General features: G+C 40.1%; 3 protein-coding genes across 3 annotated transcripts; 2 read left to right on the top strand and 1 right to left on the bottom strand.

The window, feature by feature from the left end:
• Positions 1 to 2,711: 2,711 nt before the first annotated feature.
• On the bottom strand, positions 2,712 to 7,210 carry LOC129371134 (SUN domain-containing protein 2-like). Its single transcript, XM_055047530.1, has 9 exons — positions 7,078 to 7,210; positions 6,580 to 6,670; positions 6,223 to 6,473; positions 6,059 to 6,126; positions 5,851 to 5,971; positions 5,641 to 5,753; positions 5,328 to 5,501; positions 4,977 to 5,066; positions 2,712 to 4,149 (listed from the first exon to the last, which is right to left on the bottom strand). Exons 2-9 carry the CDS (start codon positions 6,666 to 6,668, stop codon positions 4,033 to 4,035), a joined length of 1,023 nt encoding a protein of 340 aa, XP_054903505.1. The 5' UTR covers positions 6,669 to 6,670; positions 7,078 to 7,210; the 3' UTR covers positions 2,712 to 4,032.
• A 2,870-nt stretch (positions 7,211 to 10,080) lies between these two features.
• Positions 10,081 to 15,449, top strand: smpd5 (sphingomyelin phosphodiesterase 5). Its single transcript, XM_055048111.1, has 8 exons — positions 10,081 to 10,249; positions 10,998 to 12,178; positions 13,313 to 13,388; positions 13,464 to 13,604; positions 13,726 to 13,815; positions 13,889 to 13,952; positions 14,077 to 14,236; positions 14,393 to 15,449. Exons 2-8 carry the CDS (start codon positions 11,096 to 11,098, stop codon positions 14,498 to 14,500), a joined length of 1,722 nt encoding a protein of 573 aa, XP_054904086.1. The 5' UTR covers positions 10,081 to 10,249; positions 10,998 to 11,095; the 3' UTR covers positions 14,501 to 15,449.
• A 303-nt stretch (positions 15,450 to 15,752) lies between these two features.
• Positions 15,753 to 17,655, top strand: malsu1 (mitochondrial assembly of ribosomal large subunit 1). The gene is made up of 4 exons (XM_055048112.1): positions 15,753 to 16,118; positions 16,525 to 16,700; positions 16,794 to 16,875; positions 16,956 to 17,655. Exons 1-4 carry the CDS (start codon positions 15,812 to 15,814, stop codon positions 17,111 to 17,113), a joined length of 723 nt encoding a protein of 240 aa, XP_054904087.1. The 5' UTR covers positions 15,753 to 15,811; the 3' UTR covers positions 17,114 to 17,655.
• The last annotated feature ends 595 nt before the right edge of the window (positions 17,656 to 18,250 follow it).

Genomic DNA, 18,250 nt, shown 5'->3' with positions numbered 1-18,250 from the left:
CTGACGGGATGTGCCCAGAACGCCTCATCAGGGAGGCATCCTGACCAGATGCCCGAGCCACCTCAACCGGCTCCTCTCGACGTGAAGAAGCACCATCTATTACTATTACATCGGCTATTACTATAGCAACAGAACACAGAGAAAGGCGGGGCTGCTGGTTTGGACTACAAAGACGCCATCTCTGTAGTTCTAACTATGACGGAACACTAATGTGGCCATTTAAAATAGCTTACTGAAAATCTGAAAATAAATGCCTCTATTTACCTCTCAGAGTGGTGCAGTGCCTCAGGCGGTACATTAATATTGGTGTTTTAGAATGACAATGATTGAAGGTTAGAACTACAGACATGGTGGATCACTCAGTTACCTCAGGCGAGGGCTGAGTTAGCAGTTAAGAACTACAATAATGGTGGCACTCTTATTGCAGAAGAAGGCTGAGCAGAATGTTAGAACTGCAGACATAGTGGAATGAAGACAATAATTTTGGCTCATTGTAGCTTATTTAAGAAACTTAAGAACCTTTCTAAATTTTAATTTTTCACTATTTCTTGATTCCTGTTGTACTCTTGTACAGAGAGGGTAGCTTGCGGAAACTGACTGTGACATTACCATGATGAAATGACATTCTTACTTAAGATGACAACATGGAGAAATGCAATTCAAATGTCTGTCATTGTTGGTGTACCCACATGCCATGCTATGTGGCAGTTTCTCACATTCAGCTATGTGTAGGTTGGAAGGACTGTGCAAATAGTGAGACTGTAAAGGTAAAATGAATGGACACAACACCGGTAACCATTTGAAGTAATTTAGAGGCTTTTATTTTTAAAACACAAGTCCAGAGAATGTAGGCAGAAGCCCAGGCATTTTGGCATTTTGAACCACTGAACTGACATGTGCACGCCTCCTTCTGGCCCTCTGTCATGTGCAGTTCTCCTTCAAACATGGACCCATTGGCCCCTTCAGGTGTAGGCAACTGCTCCAAGGTGTGGACCTCCTTCAAGTGTGGGTGAGTGGCTCCTCTCCAAGTATTGAGCCAGAACCTTCCATGCCTGTGTGTCTGTCTCAAATCTCCACTTAGTCTCACACTGCTCACTCGTTGGCCCAAAGAGACCAAAGTCCCCATGTGACTTTAGGACCCTCACATTCTGGTACCTTAATGGAAGCACAATTAGCAGTCACAGGAGGGCATTGGAGTACAGTGAATTCATTGTCATTTTTATCAGTGAAGAAGATTACTGACTTTTTATAGGGAGAAACTTCCAGCAAAACCGTACTTGGGATAACTGTCTGTGTCCTAGAAATACCTGATTCCTTTGGTAGCCCTTCATTGAAAACCTTGAATCGCTCTTAGTCTGATCCCTCCCCAATGGCAGCCTGCCCTGGGAAGCCTCACTATTGGCTGAACCCCAAGACAAAATCTCCATCTGGGTCATGGGGATACTCAAACCCCTCCACCACGTTAAGGTGGCGATTCTGCGGAGGGGTCACCAGCAGATCGCGATGGATGTTTAATCCAAGGGATCCCCCATCCTGAGCAAGCACAAGGCAACAGTGGAGAGGAAAACTCCCTTTAAAAGGAAGAAACCTCCAGCAGAACCAGGCTCAGGATGAGCAGCCATCTGCTGAGGCTGGCTGGCTTCAAGAGGGCAAAAATAAAAAAAAACACACAAACACAAAACTGTCAACAAACCTTCTGAAAGAAAGACAGATTCAATTACAATATTAGTTTACAATACACATGTTACAAAAGGGAGATCTGGGAAAGTCTATACAATAGATATTGACAGAAAATAGTCTCAGCCTGTAGCAGTAAACTACCTCTCACTGGAATCAGTCCCGAAAGAATAACATGAAACAAAAAGTTAAACTTCAATATCTGTGAATAACTTAAAGAATTGTGTTAGTGCATCATTATCTACAAAGTCATGTTGCTGTATTCCATAACCTGGACAGACAATCTTTAATTTTGATTAAGACATGAAGATGCACTGTTTTCAGAGTTTATGTTTGTGGTTGAATATGTTAATGCTCTCAGACAGTTTATGGTAAATGTACCACCAGTTTATGTAAAAGTGTCAGTGTTTCCATTTTAAATGGTGCAAAAAAGAGAACCTGAACATGGAATTGTGCCGGTGCCAAACCATCCCAGGGCAATGCAGTGAGACACAGGACAAATGACCATGTAACACATGGAGAATTAACCTAACAATTGTGTTTTTGATGTGGGAGGAAGGCGAAGAACCCGGAGAGAACCCATGCATGCCAATTTATGATGTCTGTGGGAAGAAGCTGGCGGACCCGGAGAGAACCCACACATGCTACTTTTATGTCTGCGGGAGGAAGCCGGAGCACCCGGAGAGAACCCATGCATGCTACTTTTATGTCTGCGGGAGGAAGTCGAAGCACCCGGAGAGAACCCATGCATGCTACTTTTATGTCTTTGGGAAGAAGCTGGCGCACCCAGAGAGAACCCATTGTTGCCAATTTATGATGTCTGTGGGAAGAAGCTGGCGGACCCGGCGAGAACCCACACATGCTACTTTTATGTTTGCGGGAGGAAGCCGGAGCACCCGGAGAGAACCCTTTATGCCAATTTGTGATGTCTGTGGGAAGACGCTGACGGACCCGGGGAGAACCCATTGTTGCCAACTTATGATGTCTGTGCGAGGAAGGCGAAGCACCCAGAGAGAACCCATGCATGCCACTTTTATGTCTTTGGGAAGAAGCTTGGGCACCCAGAGAGAACCCATTGTTGCCAATTTATAATGTCTGTGGGAAGAAGCTGGCGGACCCGGAGAGAACCCACACATGCTACTTTTATGTCTGCGGGAGGAAGCCGGAGCACCCGGAGAGAACCCATGCATGCTACTTTTATGTCTGCGGGAGGAAGCCGGAGCACCCGGAAAGAACCCATGCATGCCAATTTATAATGTCTGTGGGAAGAAGCTGGCGGACCCAGAGAGAACCCATTGTTGCCAATTTATGATGTCTGTGGGAGGAAGGCGAAGCACCCAGAGAGAACCCATGCATGCCACTTTTACGTCTTTGGGAAGAAGCTGGCGCACCCAGAGAGAACCCATTGTTGCCAATTTGTGATGTCTGTGGGAAGAAGCTGGCGGACCCGGCGAGAACCCACACATGCTACTTTTATGTGTGCGGGAAGAAGCCGGAGCACCCGGAGAGAACCCATGCATGCCAATTTGTGATGTCTGTGGGAAGAAGCTGGCGGACCCGGAGAGAACCCATTGTTGCCAATTTATGATGTCTGTGGGAGGAAGGTGAAGCACCCAGAGAGAACCCATGCATGCTACTTTTATGTCTTTGGGAAGAAGCTGGTGCACCCAGAGAGAACCCATTGTTGCCAATTTATAATGTCTGTCGGAAGAAGCTGGCGGACCCGGAGAGAACCCATGCATGCCAATTTGTGATGTCTGTGGGAAGAAACTGGCGGACCCGGGGAGAACCCACACATGCTACTTTTATGTCTGCGGGAGGAAGCCGGAGCACCCGGAGAGAACCCATGCATGCCACTTTGTGATGTCTGTGGGAAGAAGCTGGCGGACCCGGAGAGAACCCAGAAGTTCACGAGTTTAGATCTCCGGGACCATTCCTCCCAACCACATCTCTCCAGGTCTCACTGTCATTGCCCATTGCCTTGTTGAAGTTCTCCACTAGAACAAGGGAATCCCTGAGGGGTACACTCCAGTACACCCTCCAAGGACTCCAGAAAGGGTGAGTTCTCTGAACTTCCCTCTTGCTCACCGCGGTAAACCCCAACATGCAGGCACCAAGATGGGGGTAACAAGAAAATGTTTTCTGTTCCTGTGGTACCTGTCTGAGAGCCTTCATTGATGTGTGTGTGTGTGTTGTTTTTCATCTTCATTTGATTGTCTACTTATAGATGAGTGGTGTAACTGTTTTAATCAGGATTTATAATTAATTCCAAAAACATCTACAAAAAATATATATCAAAGAAAAAAATGTACTTTTCCCCTTTCCTATCTTACACCCCTTTCCTCCTTGTTGACCTCATTCTTTGGCTAGATCTCCATGCACTCTGAAGTCGTAGAGGCAGGTGTAGCCCGATTCTCCCCAGTTGCTGTTCACCTGTAGTGTAACATGGTTGTAGGGGCCAACTTTATCAGCCTGTAAGCCAAGAGAGATACAAATTAGGGAGGTTAGATTGGTAATCCATAGCTGCAAATAGACAATAGAAACAAAGGAGGTCTGTCTTAAAGTGCATGGAAGCCTAGTTCAACTGGCCTTGCTATAAAAATATTTTGCATAGTATTTCTCAAGATAGCAAGGGAAGTATGTTGATATCTTGCTAAAACAAACTGTTATGTAGTAACACTGGGATTTTTTGTTGGTTTTTTATCATGAGATGTCAAAAATGATTGTTTTGTCATAAGAGGTTGACTTTTTTTTGTTGTTGTCAAGACATAATAAAAGTTGATGTATTCTTTCAACAAGATTTATGCCAAGAAAAAAATATTGTCCTGAAGAGATGGCCAAAAATATCAACTGTTTTTTTTTTTGCATCTGTTCAAGTTGATCGCTCCGTATCTCTGTGTTTTGGAATAGTTAGGGTTCGATAACAAAGCTTTCTGTGGCTGCATATGCAGGTGGAGCCTGGTGATGCATCTAGGCACTATTTCTAGACGACATAATTGCTACAAAGTTGACTAACTGATTATTTTTTTCAATGCTTTCTATCAGTTGCAGTCTCACTCGAGAGCTCTGGGAGTGCAGCATTAACATAATTTTTATGGTTTAAATAGAAATTTTAGTGGAGCATTTTGAACGGAACAATAATACGGTATCTGCCATTTTATTTAAAGTATTTTTTTGTATATTGAATGCTATTAATACCCAGTTTAGGAAAAACAATCAATATTTATAACAGGGTCAGTCAGTCTGGGCTTCTGAGTGAAATGTATTTGGATATTAAAACATTAATTTGACATATTTACAGAAAGTTTGAAGGTCTGAATTTGGTCTCCATTTTCGTCATATATGAAAGTTCCCAAATGAGTTTCCTCATCTTCTAAATTCTTCTTTCCCTGAGACAAAATTAGATAGAAATCCAGTTCATTATCTTGTTCTTTCTAGAAATGTGAAAGTTAGTTGGTGTAGCTGAAAACATATCACTTCCTGAGATAAGCAGAAAATTCATTAGTGCAGGCAGAATGTTTGCATCATTTAGAATGAGATCAAGTGATGTCATACGGAATCAATGCTATCACAAGTATACTTAAAATATGCAATAGGTGGATATATATATATATATATTACAGTTTTGACACTCGTTTCACTTGACTTACAAAGACAGAAAACTCTTTAGGAGCACTGGAGACGGAGGACGTTGGGGACACAATCTTTCGAATGTGGCCCAGGGACACATGTCTGATGATGGCTGTGTGAGACAATGAGATGGCCAAACGTCCCGGGAAGCCTGAAAAGGCCCAGCATTGTCCAGGATGCAGATGAGTTCTTCCCTGAAAACAGAGAACAAAACAAAGTTTAGGTGGGGTACCAAGACTAAGAGAAAAGGAAATCATAAGGCCTAATATTATATCAACAAGAAACATCACTTTTTTCCTAATATTTCTTGAATAATCTAAGTGTCATTAAGACCTGAATAACAATGTCTGCATCTATAGCTGGTGCCCTGATAGGCAAACCAAGTATTCTACATCCAATATGGCTTTCACATGACTCTGTTGTTTTTTTGTACAAAATCGTTGCTCCTATACACAAAACACAAGAAGAGAAATAATGTGAGTCAGAAAAATTTGATACTGAAAATGTGCAATCTAGTTGATTATCTTATTTGTAATGGGTCACCTTGAGAGTGGAGAGCAAAGTTTGGCCACAGGTCTACTTCTGGTAGAAGGTAGTTAATTTTTTTCTCCAACATCTGCAGCCTGGAGAGATGTCCCTGATCCTCAACTCCAGAGATTGGACCCTGTGCACAACATAAAAGTTAACAGCTTGTTCTCATGTTTGTTCATGATAATTAAATCAGTGTTAGGATTAGGAAGAGAAAGCCTACCATGTCTGTCATAGTTGTTGTAAGAGACATCTTAGACGGTCGTGGGCAAATAATCCACCAAAGACAAGCTGATGAACATGAGCAGAAGACAACAGTGAGACGAATTTCAAAATACAGACTTTCTGTAACACTTCCAAACGGATTGTTTGTGGGAGAGTATTTACCACAAGTGACGAAGGTGAAAAAGAATAAGCGGGTGATATGGCGAATGTTTATCAGACAGTCTATCATCTGGTTTTCTCGGTCCAAAATAATTTGCACCGCACGAGTCTGATGCCTCTCTCTTAATGATATCTCTTCATTTGTCGGGCGGTTTGCTGGGCGGTTTGCTGGGCGGTTTGCCGGGCGATATGCCGGGCGGTTCGCCGGGCGGTTTCTAGGGGGACTTACTGGGCGACCTGTAATGTACCTCCTCCTGACCCAAGATGGAAAAAATACAAGTGAGTAAATATGTACATTGATCAGCAGATGACTGCATAAGACATAAGAGTTTAAAAAAAAAAATTGCTGATTTAATATACCTCACTGCTGTTTCCCTGTAGGAAATAACTGGTTGTCCATATATATCGTAGTAGCCGTTCCTTAACAAACGTTCACTTGATCTTTGCATGACTGTGAAAAAAAACCAGACACGCAAAAGTGGTCAATGACTTGCACAAAGCATGTCTAAAATGTACAACACAACTCTACAGAAAGTCATTTTTATAGTAAACACTGTAAATTTAATGATCATTTAGTTACCTATTATATTAAATCTATCATTTCATGTGTGAAAATCATCAACTATCTATAAAACCTTAAGGAAAACCAATTTTTTTGCATGAAAAACTGCATGTTTCAATACTCAACAAACTTAGCAAACATGCAAAAAGACACTAAAACACAAATGAGACATTTGATATTTTCATCAAAAAATTTGTAAAATGGTTTGATGTTGACCTCTGCAACATCGCTTCACAATTCCTTCACAAAATTCAACTTTTCTTCTTTGCCTCACTAATTTCTAAATAAATACTTACTTGCAAAACTGAAGCTCAATGAAATTTCTTGAAGTAATCTGTCTGAGACGAACTCTTCAAATGGATAAATTCCTGTAGGAACTCCTCTTTTATTGACAAAAGTTCCAAAAGCGCCTGATGACTAGTCAGTTTATGTGACATCATAATGCTCAACAGAACTTGCCCACAATTCATTTCTGTTTCCGTTAGATTAATTTCAAAGATTCAAATAAAATAATGTGCAAAAGAAAAAAAGTCCATTCTGCTGTTAAATTAGTCAATCAAATCACTGCTCTCAACAAAATCAAGAAATCTTTACTTCCCGACTGGCATTTACAGAGTGCATTTCACATTTCACATATGGTTAAAGGCTGGTTCATCCAGTGCAAACACTTCTCTTAAATTGAAGTAGTGTTTTGTTGAACTTATTTTGAAATCATATTTTTGTTTATGGGGAGATCTGATAAAAGCTCAGCTGGCGAGCATCTAATGAGGCATTCACACTTAAGGAGTGCAAATAGGTCAGAGTGCTTGATGCAGTTTTCCACTGATAGGATGTCTAAAATGATTTAGTCACCAACCAAAGTCCCAAATATCAACCAAACCTCAACCAAATATCGGATCAAGGTTGATGTTTTGCAGAAGCTCTCAATGTGAAGGGCTAAATTGGCAAAATTGTGAGAACCGAGTCTCTGAGGACACCCCTGCTAAAAAACCTTATTGAAAAGTGACTACAAAGTGGTCATGAAATATTTCTATACTGTTTTTTCCAAAGTACTGTTTGAAATTCTATACTGTTTTCACTATGGTCTACAGTCCTAAGTACTTTTAAGTACTTTTGCAAACCTGTCTGTTCTTTACATGGAATAAAGTTTAAAAAATGCCTTCTACCAGAGTTTGTTTTGATTCAAAATGTCCTTGGAGCTTCAGCTCTGCTTTGAGCAGTTTTGGGTGCTCAGCTCTGTGGCCTAGAGCCTCATGATGAGTCTAGATCAAACTGCTGCAGCCTTGCTGGTAAAAATCAATCAACTTAAATGGGAGATTGAGTGCCTGAGATTTATAGTGAACATGCTCCAGAAAAACCAGATGCTAACATCAGGGCCGTGCAGAGACCTTTGGAGGGGCAGGGGCTCAAAGTTAAAAAGAAAAAAAGGCCACATTGAACAAGATCTTAAAGCACCGTATAACACCATCGCAACAATCCTTATTAATCCAGAATTTAATTTAAATATCATTGCCATCATGTGGGGAAATGCAAAGCAAATGTAATATATTTTCCCCAACAGATACTGTATATTGTTGATGTTTCTGCAGTTTACAGTCTTGGAGGGCTGGGTTCATCTGAGACTGTAGCTGTTAAACAGACCAGAACAGAGAAGGTCGCTGGTTATGAAGTTATGAAATAAGAAAATTTGCTGCCATTTTACTAATTAAACCCTAAGAATATCTATTTAACCTCTGAAACAACTTGGCTGATTTATAGATCAAAAAAGCTCAAATGGGTTAACTCTATATGATGTTTTGATGTTAGCACCTCTGAGATCTAGAATTGTAAGAGAAGCAGAGCAGGTGGTAGCAGGTGGTACTGGGGCTTTGAGGTACGTCGGGAATCGCTGTGACAGTCGCAGTACAGACAGACATTCTTTCTATCTGTCGGTGGTACCGACCCAGACCGCCTGTAGTGAACTGGGCTTTTAGCAGAATGATAAAGTTAATCATTCCCTGATTGATTAACTTTATCAATCAGGGAATGATTTTCCCTGCAGCCGAAGCTTTTCTCTGTTTAGGAGCGAGGAGGTGTTTTCCCCGCTTTTGCAAGGACAATTATGAAAATATAAATAGAAACAGTTTTTCTAACGTCAACATCAGACCTACGTTTTAATTCACAAACCAGTGCATGAAAAAATATTCTTGCCCATGATTTGATAGTTAGAGTGTGCAGATCCTCCGCCCTCTTCCTCACCATGGACCGGGAAGAAACTGAGTCATTATTAGACTGAGGGCAGCCAGACTAGTTTATTTTTCTAGATTATTACATTTAGCTTAATATCATTGCTAAGGGGCACAATCAGGCCTTCTGATGCACAGATTAAAAAGAATAATAATAAAAAAAAAAAGTTTAAAAAAAAATATTGAAAAGGGTACTAGGGGCATCAAAGGTAAAAGTGGCAAGGGCTCAACCCCCCCTGTACCCTCCTGGCTGCCTGGCTGACATCCAGGACGCCCAGCAGCAGCAATTAAAGTGTTCCTCTTTTGCCGCCAGGTGGCAGCCTTGGCTCGCTCTTAAATGGGTGGTTACAATCTCTAATGTTTTAATTGTGTAGTGGCATGTTTTATTTAAAACTGTAACTGCGCGACTGTTTGACGAAGTAATAATAGGACAGTAAATTACAGTTTTAATGCGTTTGATGTTGTGAAGCAGATTGCACTTTAAAGAGTAAACATAGCTTTCCATTGACCTTATGTAAAGTGGTCTACTTTATATGAACTCACTCCAGTATGTTTTAATTTGAATTCAAATGTGAAACTTTGTATATTTAAATTAAGATCCAGACCATTTTAAGTCAAATTGACTTGAATTAAAATGGTGCAGTGCAAAAATGAATAAAATCTGAAAAAGATACAGTTTAAAATGAAAGTTGCATAACGCCAAAGGTTTCTTTCTCGATATGAAATCAACCCGTATTCATAGATTTAGAAAGAAAGGAGTAGAAATTTTCCCCATTTCAATGCTGAACGTTGTACATCACCTTGTGCCACTTGACAGAAGTAAAATGTCTTTATAAGAGCAATAAATGATGAGAAACAGCCAGAAAAGTCTTAATATCCAGAGGAAACCAGCAAAAATACAACATTTTTAGAAGTTCATAGAATATGATGTGGGCTATTGATTAAAAAGGGGAAAGTGCTTATTTCCTGAGCATCCTAGAGTTAAGTACTAATAAATACAAACATGACATGGACGCAAACGCGCCTGGCAACAGCGGAGGGGGCGTGGCCTAAACTCAGCCGGGACAGGAAGGGTTTGTTTTACTCTTCAAAGTGCTGCTTTCACGGCCCGGTTGTTCCGATTCCCCCCCTCAAAGGCAGCATGCTTTATGATCTGATGTATGAAAAGCAGCAATAGCTATGGTGGCATTAGTACACCAGCGGCGTTTACAATGAATGGACTTCCGGATTTTGTCCCGCTCAGGTAAGACCATTTGGATCAAATCATCAGAAGACAGCTCAGCAGTTTAAGCTAGCTGCCCTCCCTCAGAGACTGGGGTCGCAGGATGCGAGTGATGTGTTATAAAGCATGTTATAAAGCGCGATCATCCATTGTTGTGTTATCATCCAGGTTTGACGTTTTTGGTGGCTTTAATTAGAATTTTTGCTTAAAGTGAAGCGTCAAATGGAAGATCAGATGAAGAAATGTCCCGACTTGGTGAACGTGCTGCATTCAATTTCAATGAAAATGTTGCAGAGCACGTTTGAGGAAGAGATAAGCTGTGTATTTTGTAGACGGTGTATTTTCGTGTGTGAATCCACACAAAGCCAGGGTGTGGTGCTCAGATCAATAACAGCCACACCTTACAGATGGATCACACTGTGCATATTCACCCATGACTTTAAAGGGCAACATGACTGTTTTACACTGCTTTTAATCATAACCCGGGGCATAACCATGCTTTGAAGGAGTGTGCTTTTTGTCACTTACAGTAAGTATAAGAGTCTTATAACTGTTACAAAGTTATAAGACTTTATAACAACATAAACTAGTGCATAGGCCTGCATTTTATTTTTCCAGCGGAATGCAATGTAATTCTGTGACTTTTCCACTACATGCACGGACATGCAGTCAAAAGCTCGTTCTTCCTGGGAACTCTGGTGCATATGCTGATGCTGTCTGCAAGAAAAAGCACACACCAAATTTATAGTCTTTTCTTTTTCTCTTTTAGCGTCTGTGGGGAGAGAGAGATTTACCTCTGGAATAAGGTCACAGCAGGATAGCTGGATGCTGTTCAAGCTTGTTTCTGTTTAGAGACAGCGGTGCGCCATGGTTCTACGGGCGTCTCCTTTCCCCAACGGGTTTGTTGCTGGCATCCACGCCGTAGGATGGGCGTTAATTGTGCCATGCTTTTGGTATCTTGATCGAGTTATTGCTGTGTGCAAGTCCACCACAAAGGAGGTGAGGGAGCGACAGGAGGAAGAATGCTACCTCCACCCACTCAAGGTCTTCTTCGGCTCTATTTTCTTCTTCATTTTCTTCCTCCTCACAGCCCCCTTGGCTTTCTTGGGATTTTTGCTCTGGGCGCCGCTTCAGGCCTGCCGCCGGCCGTTTTCCTACCACAGAGAGGAGCCGACCTCAGCAGAGAGGGAGACAAACAGAGGCTTTGAGCAAACGGGAAAGGCGTCCTTTACCTTCGCCTCAGCCAACCTGTGTCTGTTACCAGACAGCCTGGCTCGCTTCAACAACCTGGGCCACACCCAGCGCAGGGCGTACGAGATTGGCAAGCGTATCGCAAAGAGCGTTGTGCGACCCAATGTGATAATCACGGTGGAATCTCCCAGCAGCTGCGGCCCTGTCAGCCCCTCTGACAGCATCATCCCCAGAGCATGCTCAGACACAGATGGGGGCTTGGACGGGCAGTCTCAACCCACAGGAGATCATCGATCGGAACCAACCGAAAGTTCTGCATCCTCTGATGACGTAGACGAACCACTGACCGAGCCATCCTCTTCTCAAGCGAATTATAATGAGAACTCCAACAAACAGGGTCAGTCTGATCGCAAGAGTCCTGCTGTTTTGTTCTTCCAGCGTACTCGTCAGCAGGACGAGGAACCCTGGGAGGTGTCACCCTTCTTTCCAGCCAATATCGACATACTGTGTCTGGAAGAGGTGTTTGATAAGAGAGCTGCTAAAAAGCTCACCAATACACTTAAACCATTGTTTGGACACATACTGTATGACGTTGGCGTGTACGCCTGCCAGCCGCCGTGCAGATGTTCTGCCTTTAAGTTCTTCAACAGTGGTCTGTTCATGGCCAGTAGGTTCCCGGTACTGGAGGCCCAGTACCACTGGTTTCCCAACAGCCGTGGGGAAGACGCTCTGGCTGCCAAGGGTCTGCTCTCCACTAAGGTGCCTAGTTAATCTGACTATAAATTGTTTTTTATTTATGTGTTGAGGAATGTACTAGTACATCAGCTGCCTGAGCTAATCTATTAGAAGAGATTGCATCACAAACATCAAAAAATATATCCTAAACAGTTAAACATGCTGGTTCAGCTAAATAATCTTTGCTTCCTGATTAAGGAAGAGGTACAAAATGCTACATAAATAACCCAAACAGGTTATTAAGTTAAATTAAGTCAAGAACTGTTGGAACTAGACGTGGAACAATCAGAATATTCCGCACCGAAACCAATTTTGATTTTATTCTGAAAATCTATCTTGCTAATTCCATTTTATTTTTAGTTTAAAGACTAAACTAAAAAGAGAAACCTTATGTGTTTTTTAACACATAAGGTATTTAATCCATCAGAGAACGGAGGAAAATTAGCCCCACTTATGCATCGAAGCATGTGGGGATCTGTTTTTTTATTAAACTTACAACAGTACAAGCTGTTGGGTGATTTGTTTATACTTCAAAAATGCTGGGATTTAGTTTGCATATGATGACCCAGAAAAAAAATTCAGATTTTTTTCAGCATTTTACCTACCGTTTGTCGATCTAGTGTCTCCACAATAACCACTGGGCACTGTGTTTGAGAGGCAACCGGAAATAAAGCCTTTTCAGTCCCACCATCACAAAAGTAAACGTTTCCAGTTTACACATACTAACTGGAACCACAACACACGTCCACTGTTAAGTACGGTGAAGCATCTGTGATGCTGTGGGCCTCTTGCTTGGCTGTGGGAATCTTCTTAAGGATACCCAGCAGTCTGAATGATCTAGAGAGATTGTCAGAAGAAGAAGAATTAGATTATTCTTTCCCATGTGCTCCAATTTGCCAAGTAAGAGGAACAATGTATTATTGTCAAAATAAGACTAAGGTTATTAGTTTGTATTTTTCTATTCAAGCTATATAAATGCCTTCAAATTAAAGGTTGGGTTGTCTTTTTAGAAGTTAAATGTGATATGACGCTCCTGTTAAACATGCTAAATTTTTTGAAGAAGGTAGTGGAAGATGGCAATAAGTTCTGGAGGGGGCTGGATTTGTTTTACCAGTGACCCTAAGATAAGATCAAACCCCATGATTTGAACATTTTCAGGTTCTAATCGGGCAGAATCAGAAACAGAAGAAAGTGGTTGGCTATTTCAACTGCACGCATCTTCATGCACCGGAGGGTGAGCGACAATTTCATAGTTGGTTCGATCAGATAGGCTCACATTCTTAAACAATGTTCCCCGTGTTGTCCACAGGTGAGGGGAAGATTCGCTGTGACCAGCTGGACATGGTCTCCAGGTGGATCGGGGAATTCCAGGCCGCCCACAAACAGCCTGATGAGGAAGTGGTATTTGATGTTCTCTGCGGGGATTTTAACTTTGATAACTGCTCACCTGGTACGTCTCATTCGTAGTTATAGGTGGTATAATGCTTCGATTTTGGACATTTCGGACACAGTGTTATTTTAAAGCTCATTTTTAGACCTATATGAATAAGCGTGTAATCTGTCCTGTGTAGATGATGTTTTGGAGCAGAACCATAGTTTGTTTGAGGAGTACAGAGATCCGTGCAGAGCAGAAGCTGGAAAAGAAAAGCCTTGGGTTATCGGTTGGTATTGTTTACATCTTTAAAGCCAGACTACATACAGCCCATACAGACTTTTTTTTTTCCCTGACCAAAGGTACTCTGCTAGAGCAGCCTTCTTTGTATGAGGAGGATGTGAACTCCCCAGAAATGCTACAAAGGTATTTTTTAATTGTTTTCTTCTGTTTACTGAAGCAGAAATACAATGATAGTTGCATTATATACATTTAGAGTATTCACTGTGGTGACTTGCCGAACTGTTTTCTTTTCTTTGTGTCTCTGTAGGACTTTGGTAACAGAGGAGGTGAGGAAGCAGTACATCTCTCCTCCTGTTCCTAAACAGGATGTTCCTCTGGTTTACCCAGAACCCGGCCAGCCTTGGATTGGCCGTCGGATTGATTACATTCTCTACCGGGAAACCTCTATTTCAAATCTCTGCAGAACAGTACGTTCATTGTTGAGTTCTTATCTTACCCTGTTCTGTTCCCATTTAACTCATGTTCCTCCTCATTCCAGAAAATAGCCTAATGAATTGAGAGTTTATAATATATTAACAAATTAAAGCAAAACTAACATTTTGGGTTTGCTTTTACCCATGCAGGAACTGGAAGAGGTGACCTTCATATCTCAGCTGGCTGGGCTTACTGATCATATTCCTGTTGGCTTGAAATTGAAAGTCAGTATGAACGCTGACCATGAGGATGAATGAGAGCTTATTTTAAAGAGCCAAATGTTCACAATTGTACACAGCTTTACTTTAAACTGTTGATTGACATACTTGAATTTGTCATTTTAGAAAAACTTTTAACCACTGGTAAGTTTGTGACACAGGTGGAACTTACTTTTTTAAAATACTTTTTCATGGTTCCACATTTCATATGCATTTTATACATTTAGAGCTGCTCGGAGTTGTTGCATTGATCTTTATGAAGCTACGTTTTGAATCATCAGAAAAGAAAATTCTTAAATAAATCAGAAGGACTACTTTCAGTTTTCTATCTTTCTATAATGTGTCATCTAAGATGATGTCAAATATCTGACTATTAAACTCATTGATCAAAGGTGCTAGTAAGTTCATAAAGTTTGCATGCATGATCACAAATTTACTATATCTCATAAGCAAACAGCTGCTATGGGTTTGTGTATTTATAGGTTGATTTTATTATGTCACTCAGAATAGATTAGAATGATCAGAATAATTAGGATGATTATAAGAGATTAGATTATGTCAGATTGGTTTAGATTTGTTTTTTATTATTTAATAAATGATATAACTTAAAAATGCTCCTTGGTGTCTTCTCATATTGTGTTCTTCAGCTGTTTAATGATTAAAACAAACAAAACTATACGATATCTATAAGGGAGCAGCATTTTTTTCATGGAACTGTTCAAGAGAAATGCAGTGTACTCAATGTTAATTTTATTCAGTTAAACCCCAAATTATTCTTTTAGATATGATAATAATGTAAATAAAATCATCTGAATTATCTTTTTAAAATCGATACTTCTTTCACTTTGTTTCATTATCATGTATAATTTTCGATCACAAACAACCTTCTTGGTTGAATTTAAAAGAGTATCTAATCAAAAGATAACAGGAGGTCTGTGAGTATTTCTTACATTAACTGTTAGTCTCAACAAATCAATGAAACAAAAATGAAAATATTACTATCTAATTACTACAGATGACAAGTATGTCATGATTCTAATTAAGTAATTAAACATGTTACTCTGAAAGTGCTCTTTGTGTTTGGACTTGTTTCACTCTATCATAAATCAAGATAAACCATTTAAAGCTGGTTTATAATCCTTTGGTTTATAATCCCATTTTGTAAAACACAGCCAGTGCTGTTTTTCGCCGAGAGGTGGCGGTACTTCCAGGTATCTTGTTCGCCGCACAGAAAACAACGAAGAACTGAACAAACCAATCAGAATCCAAAGACAAGATCCACTTCCTGTTTTCACCGCTCGTGGGCAACCTTCACAGAGAGCGACTGTTTTGCTTCGTAGCTTAAAAACAATGAATATTCTGTGTAGATCCAGGATATTGGTGTCTTCAGTTTGTCGGAAAAGTAGTTTAATAGATCAGTCGGCTGTTCCTAGATGCACGAGTTTGATATTCAAAGCCCGGTGCCACAGGCTTGTTGTTAATTTATCCTCATGTCAACAACGCTGGCGTTACGGAGCGTGTCTCAGGTGTCCCTTTGAGTCAACGAGATGCTACACAGATAGAGGCGAGGGCAGACTCACAGAAAGACCGGAGAAATTAGAGGACGAAACCGAGGAGGTGGAAGATAATAGGAGTAACTCTAACTCCCAGAACCAGGGTAAGATATATCTATCTGCTATAATGACAAATCATGTCATTATCGCAAGCATGTGTATTTTTTTACTGCATAAATGCGATAAAAATAATTCAGAAAATGAAAGACTCATATAGTTATGGGAACATGCTGTTTGTTGCTAATCGAGGCAAAATTAGCCATTTCCTGTCATTTATTGGTGATTGATCAGTCCTGCACTGTTTTTTTTTAAATTATAATTTCATGTACTAAATATTTTTAAGTTAGTTTTTGACTATTAAAGGTTACAAGTATTTATTTTTCATCTTGCTTTGTGAAGTCTAATATAGGATGCTTTATAATAACAATAAACAGTCAAATTAATTCATTATGAAAGTCAAGACAGTCTTAAAAATTCTCAAGTACTTGACATTTTTCTTATTTTGTCCAGGACTTCCCGAGGTGTTCACTCTCGACGTTTTGATCTCTCTGCTGCGTCAAGAAAATGCTGTGGACCTGTGTGTGATTAAAGTGCCGGATCATGTTCAATATGCAGATTACTTCATTGTGGTCAGTGGTGTGTCACCAAGACATCTCCGTGCCATGGCTCTTTATGCTGTCAAAGTGGTAACTATTCTTAACTTGCTTTCTGTTCGATATATTTATAAAAGCAGCCTACATTTGTTTTCAAAGTCAGTAATAAGACTTTCTCTCCTTCAGTTCAAGTTTATGAGGAGACATGGAGAGCCACATGTCAAGATTGAAGGCAAAGATGCAGAGGACTGGATGTGTGTTGACTTTGGTGTGTAAATCTCCTAAAGAAAATGATTTTTTTTTCCTACTGGTGTTGCTGTTTTAAAAGTGGATTTTGTTTTTTCTTAGGGAAAATGATTGTTCACTTCATGTTGCCTGAGACCAGAGAGGTGTATGAACTGGAGAAACTGTGGACTTTACGTACCTACGACGAGCAGCTGAAGAAAATTCCTGCAGAGATGCTGCCAGAAGACTTTATTTTTGATGCCAACGAATTTACAAAATAACTCTATATTTCAACAGAGCCAGAAGTAAACTAATTCATTAAAATTTTTAGCTGACTTTTTCAGTGATTAGTTGGTGCATGTGCTTTTGTATAAAATAAAAAAAAATGAACAAGATCAGTCCTTACTTTTTTTTTTTTTTGCATCGCCACTATGCCATACTAGTAAAGTTTGTAAAATGACTTTGAGTTCTTTAATATCTGCAGCATAGTCCCCAATAACTTTGAAGATTTTTAAAATTCTAATTTAGTTTTACTTCCTTTATCTTCTTGATAACGGTATCAGGTAACAAGATCAATATGAAACCTTGCTGATCCAGCTTGTTTAACTTTCTACATCGTTGCCCAGTGCGGGTATGAGCAACTTTAGACCAGAAGCTATTTTCTTGTCACCACATCCTGACTTATTAAGATTCAGGCAAATCTAGCTCTCCTGAATGAAATGTTCTCCTATCTTTCCCACTTTTAAGAGTGGATATGAAAATTGTTACATTGTAACTGTACTTGGAAGCATGAGATAAAGGATCACTGGACAAAAGTACAACAATGTGGAGTTTTCATTGCAGCAATTTGGATGTGCAAAATTAATAATAACCTCAGAATTGGTGGTTTGCAAACATGATTCTACTTCAATAAGTCAATTAACCATTATGTACATATATTCTGTGGGAGATGAACATGAATATATAGTGAACAGGTAAAATTAGTCTGTAGGACTGAGGAACAGCAGTTTTTTAATGATCAGGAGGAAATAAAAAATTGATACATAAAAATGGTGTGTGTATATATATATATATATATATATATATATATATATATATATATATATATATATATATATATATATATATATATATATATAGTGTTTTAGCAACACTATTTTAATCTTACACACCGCTAGTGGGTTTTTTAAGGATCTTTTTGAATTTTTCAGCAGTGGAAGTTCAGCACTGCTATTTTTACAATGTTAACATTTCAACGTATCTAGGGATGGAGAGTGGTTCATCTAGAAAGCTGTGCAGTAGCAGATTATAACAGTTTGCCCACCTTGCAACCTTCCAATTACTGAACTGACTCACAGCAGTTTGCTACAAAAAGGGATGGAAGGTAACCAAAGCAAACAATTTCAAAGCGATGTTTT

Source organism: Poeciliopsis prolifica, unplaced genomic scaffold (assembly GCF_027474105.1).
Source record: "Poeciliopsis prolifica strain line A6 unplaced genomic scaffold, Auburn_PproV2 SCAFFOLD026, whole genome shotgun sequence".
Classification (NCBI taxonomy): Eukaryota; Metazoa; Chordata; class Actinopteri; order Cyprinodontiformes; family Poeciliidae; genus Poeciliopsis; species Poeciliopsis prolifica.
The sequence above is the reverse complement of the archived record's forward strand: the minus strand, read 5'-3'. Positions and strand labels throughout refer to the sequence as shown.

Excerpts from the sequence above, each read along its gene's own strand:
- smpd5 (XM_055048111.1), top strand. The coding sequence starts at position 11,096 with ATGGTTCTACGGGCGTCTCCTTTCCCCAACGGGTTTGTTGCTGGCATC. Across the intron at positions 13,389-13,463 it reads GCATCTTCATGCACCGGAGG|GTGAGGGGAAGATTCGCTGT; the intron begins GTGAGCGACAAT and ends TGTTGTCCACAG. Across the intron at positions 14,237-14,392 it reads TTTCAAATCTCTGCAGAACA|GAACTGGAAGAGGTGACCTT; the intron begins GTACGTTCATTG and ends TTACCCATGCAG.
- malsu1 (XM_055048112.1), top strand. The coding sequence starts at position 15,812 with ATGAATATTCTGTGTAGATCCAGGATATTGGTGTCTTCAGTTTGTCGG. Across the intron at positions 16,701-16,793 it reads CTCTTTATGCTGTCAAAGTG|TTCAAGTTTATGAGGAGACA; the intron begins GTAACTATTCTT and ends TCTCTCCTTCAG. Across the intron at positions 16,876-16,955 it reads CTGGATGTGTGTTGACTTTG|GGAAAATGATTGTTCACTTC; the intron begins GTGTGTAAATCT and ends GTTTTTTCTTAG.
- LOC129371134 (XM_055047530.1), bottom strand. The coding sequence starts at position 6,668 with ATGCAAAGATCAAGTGAACGTTTGTTAAGGAACGGCTACTACGATATA. Across the intron at positions 6,474-6,579 it reads TACAGGGAAACAGCAGTGAG|GAGGAGGTACATTACAGGTC; the intron begins GTATATTAAATC and ends ATCTTGGGTCAG. Across the intron at positions 5,502-5,640 it reads ATGCAGACATTGTTATTCAG|GGAAGAACTCATCTGCATCC; the intron begins GTCTTAATGACA and ends CTCTGTTTTCAG.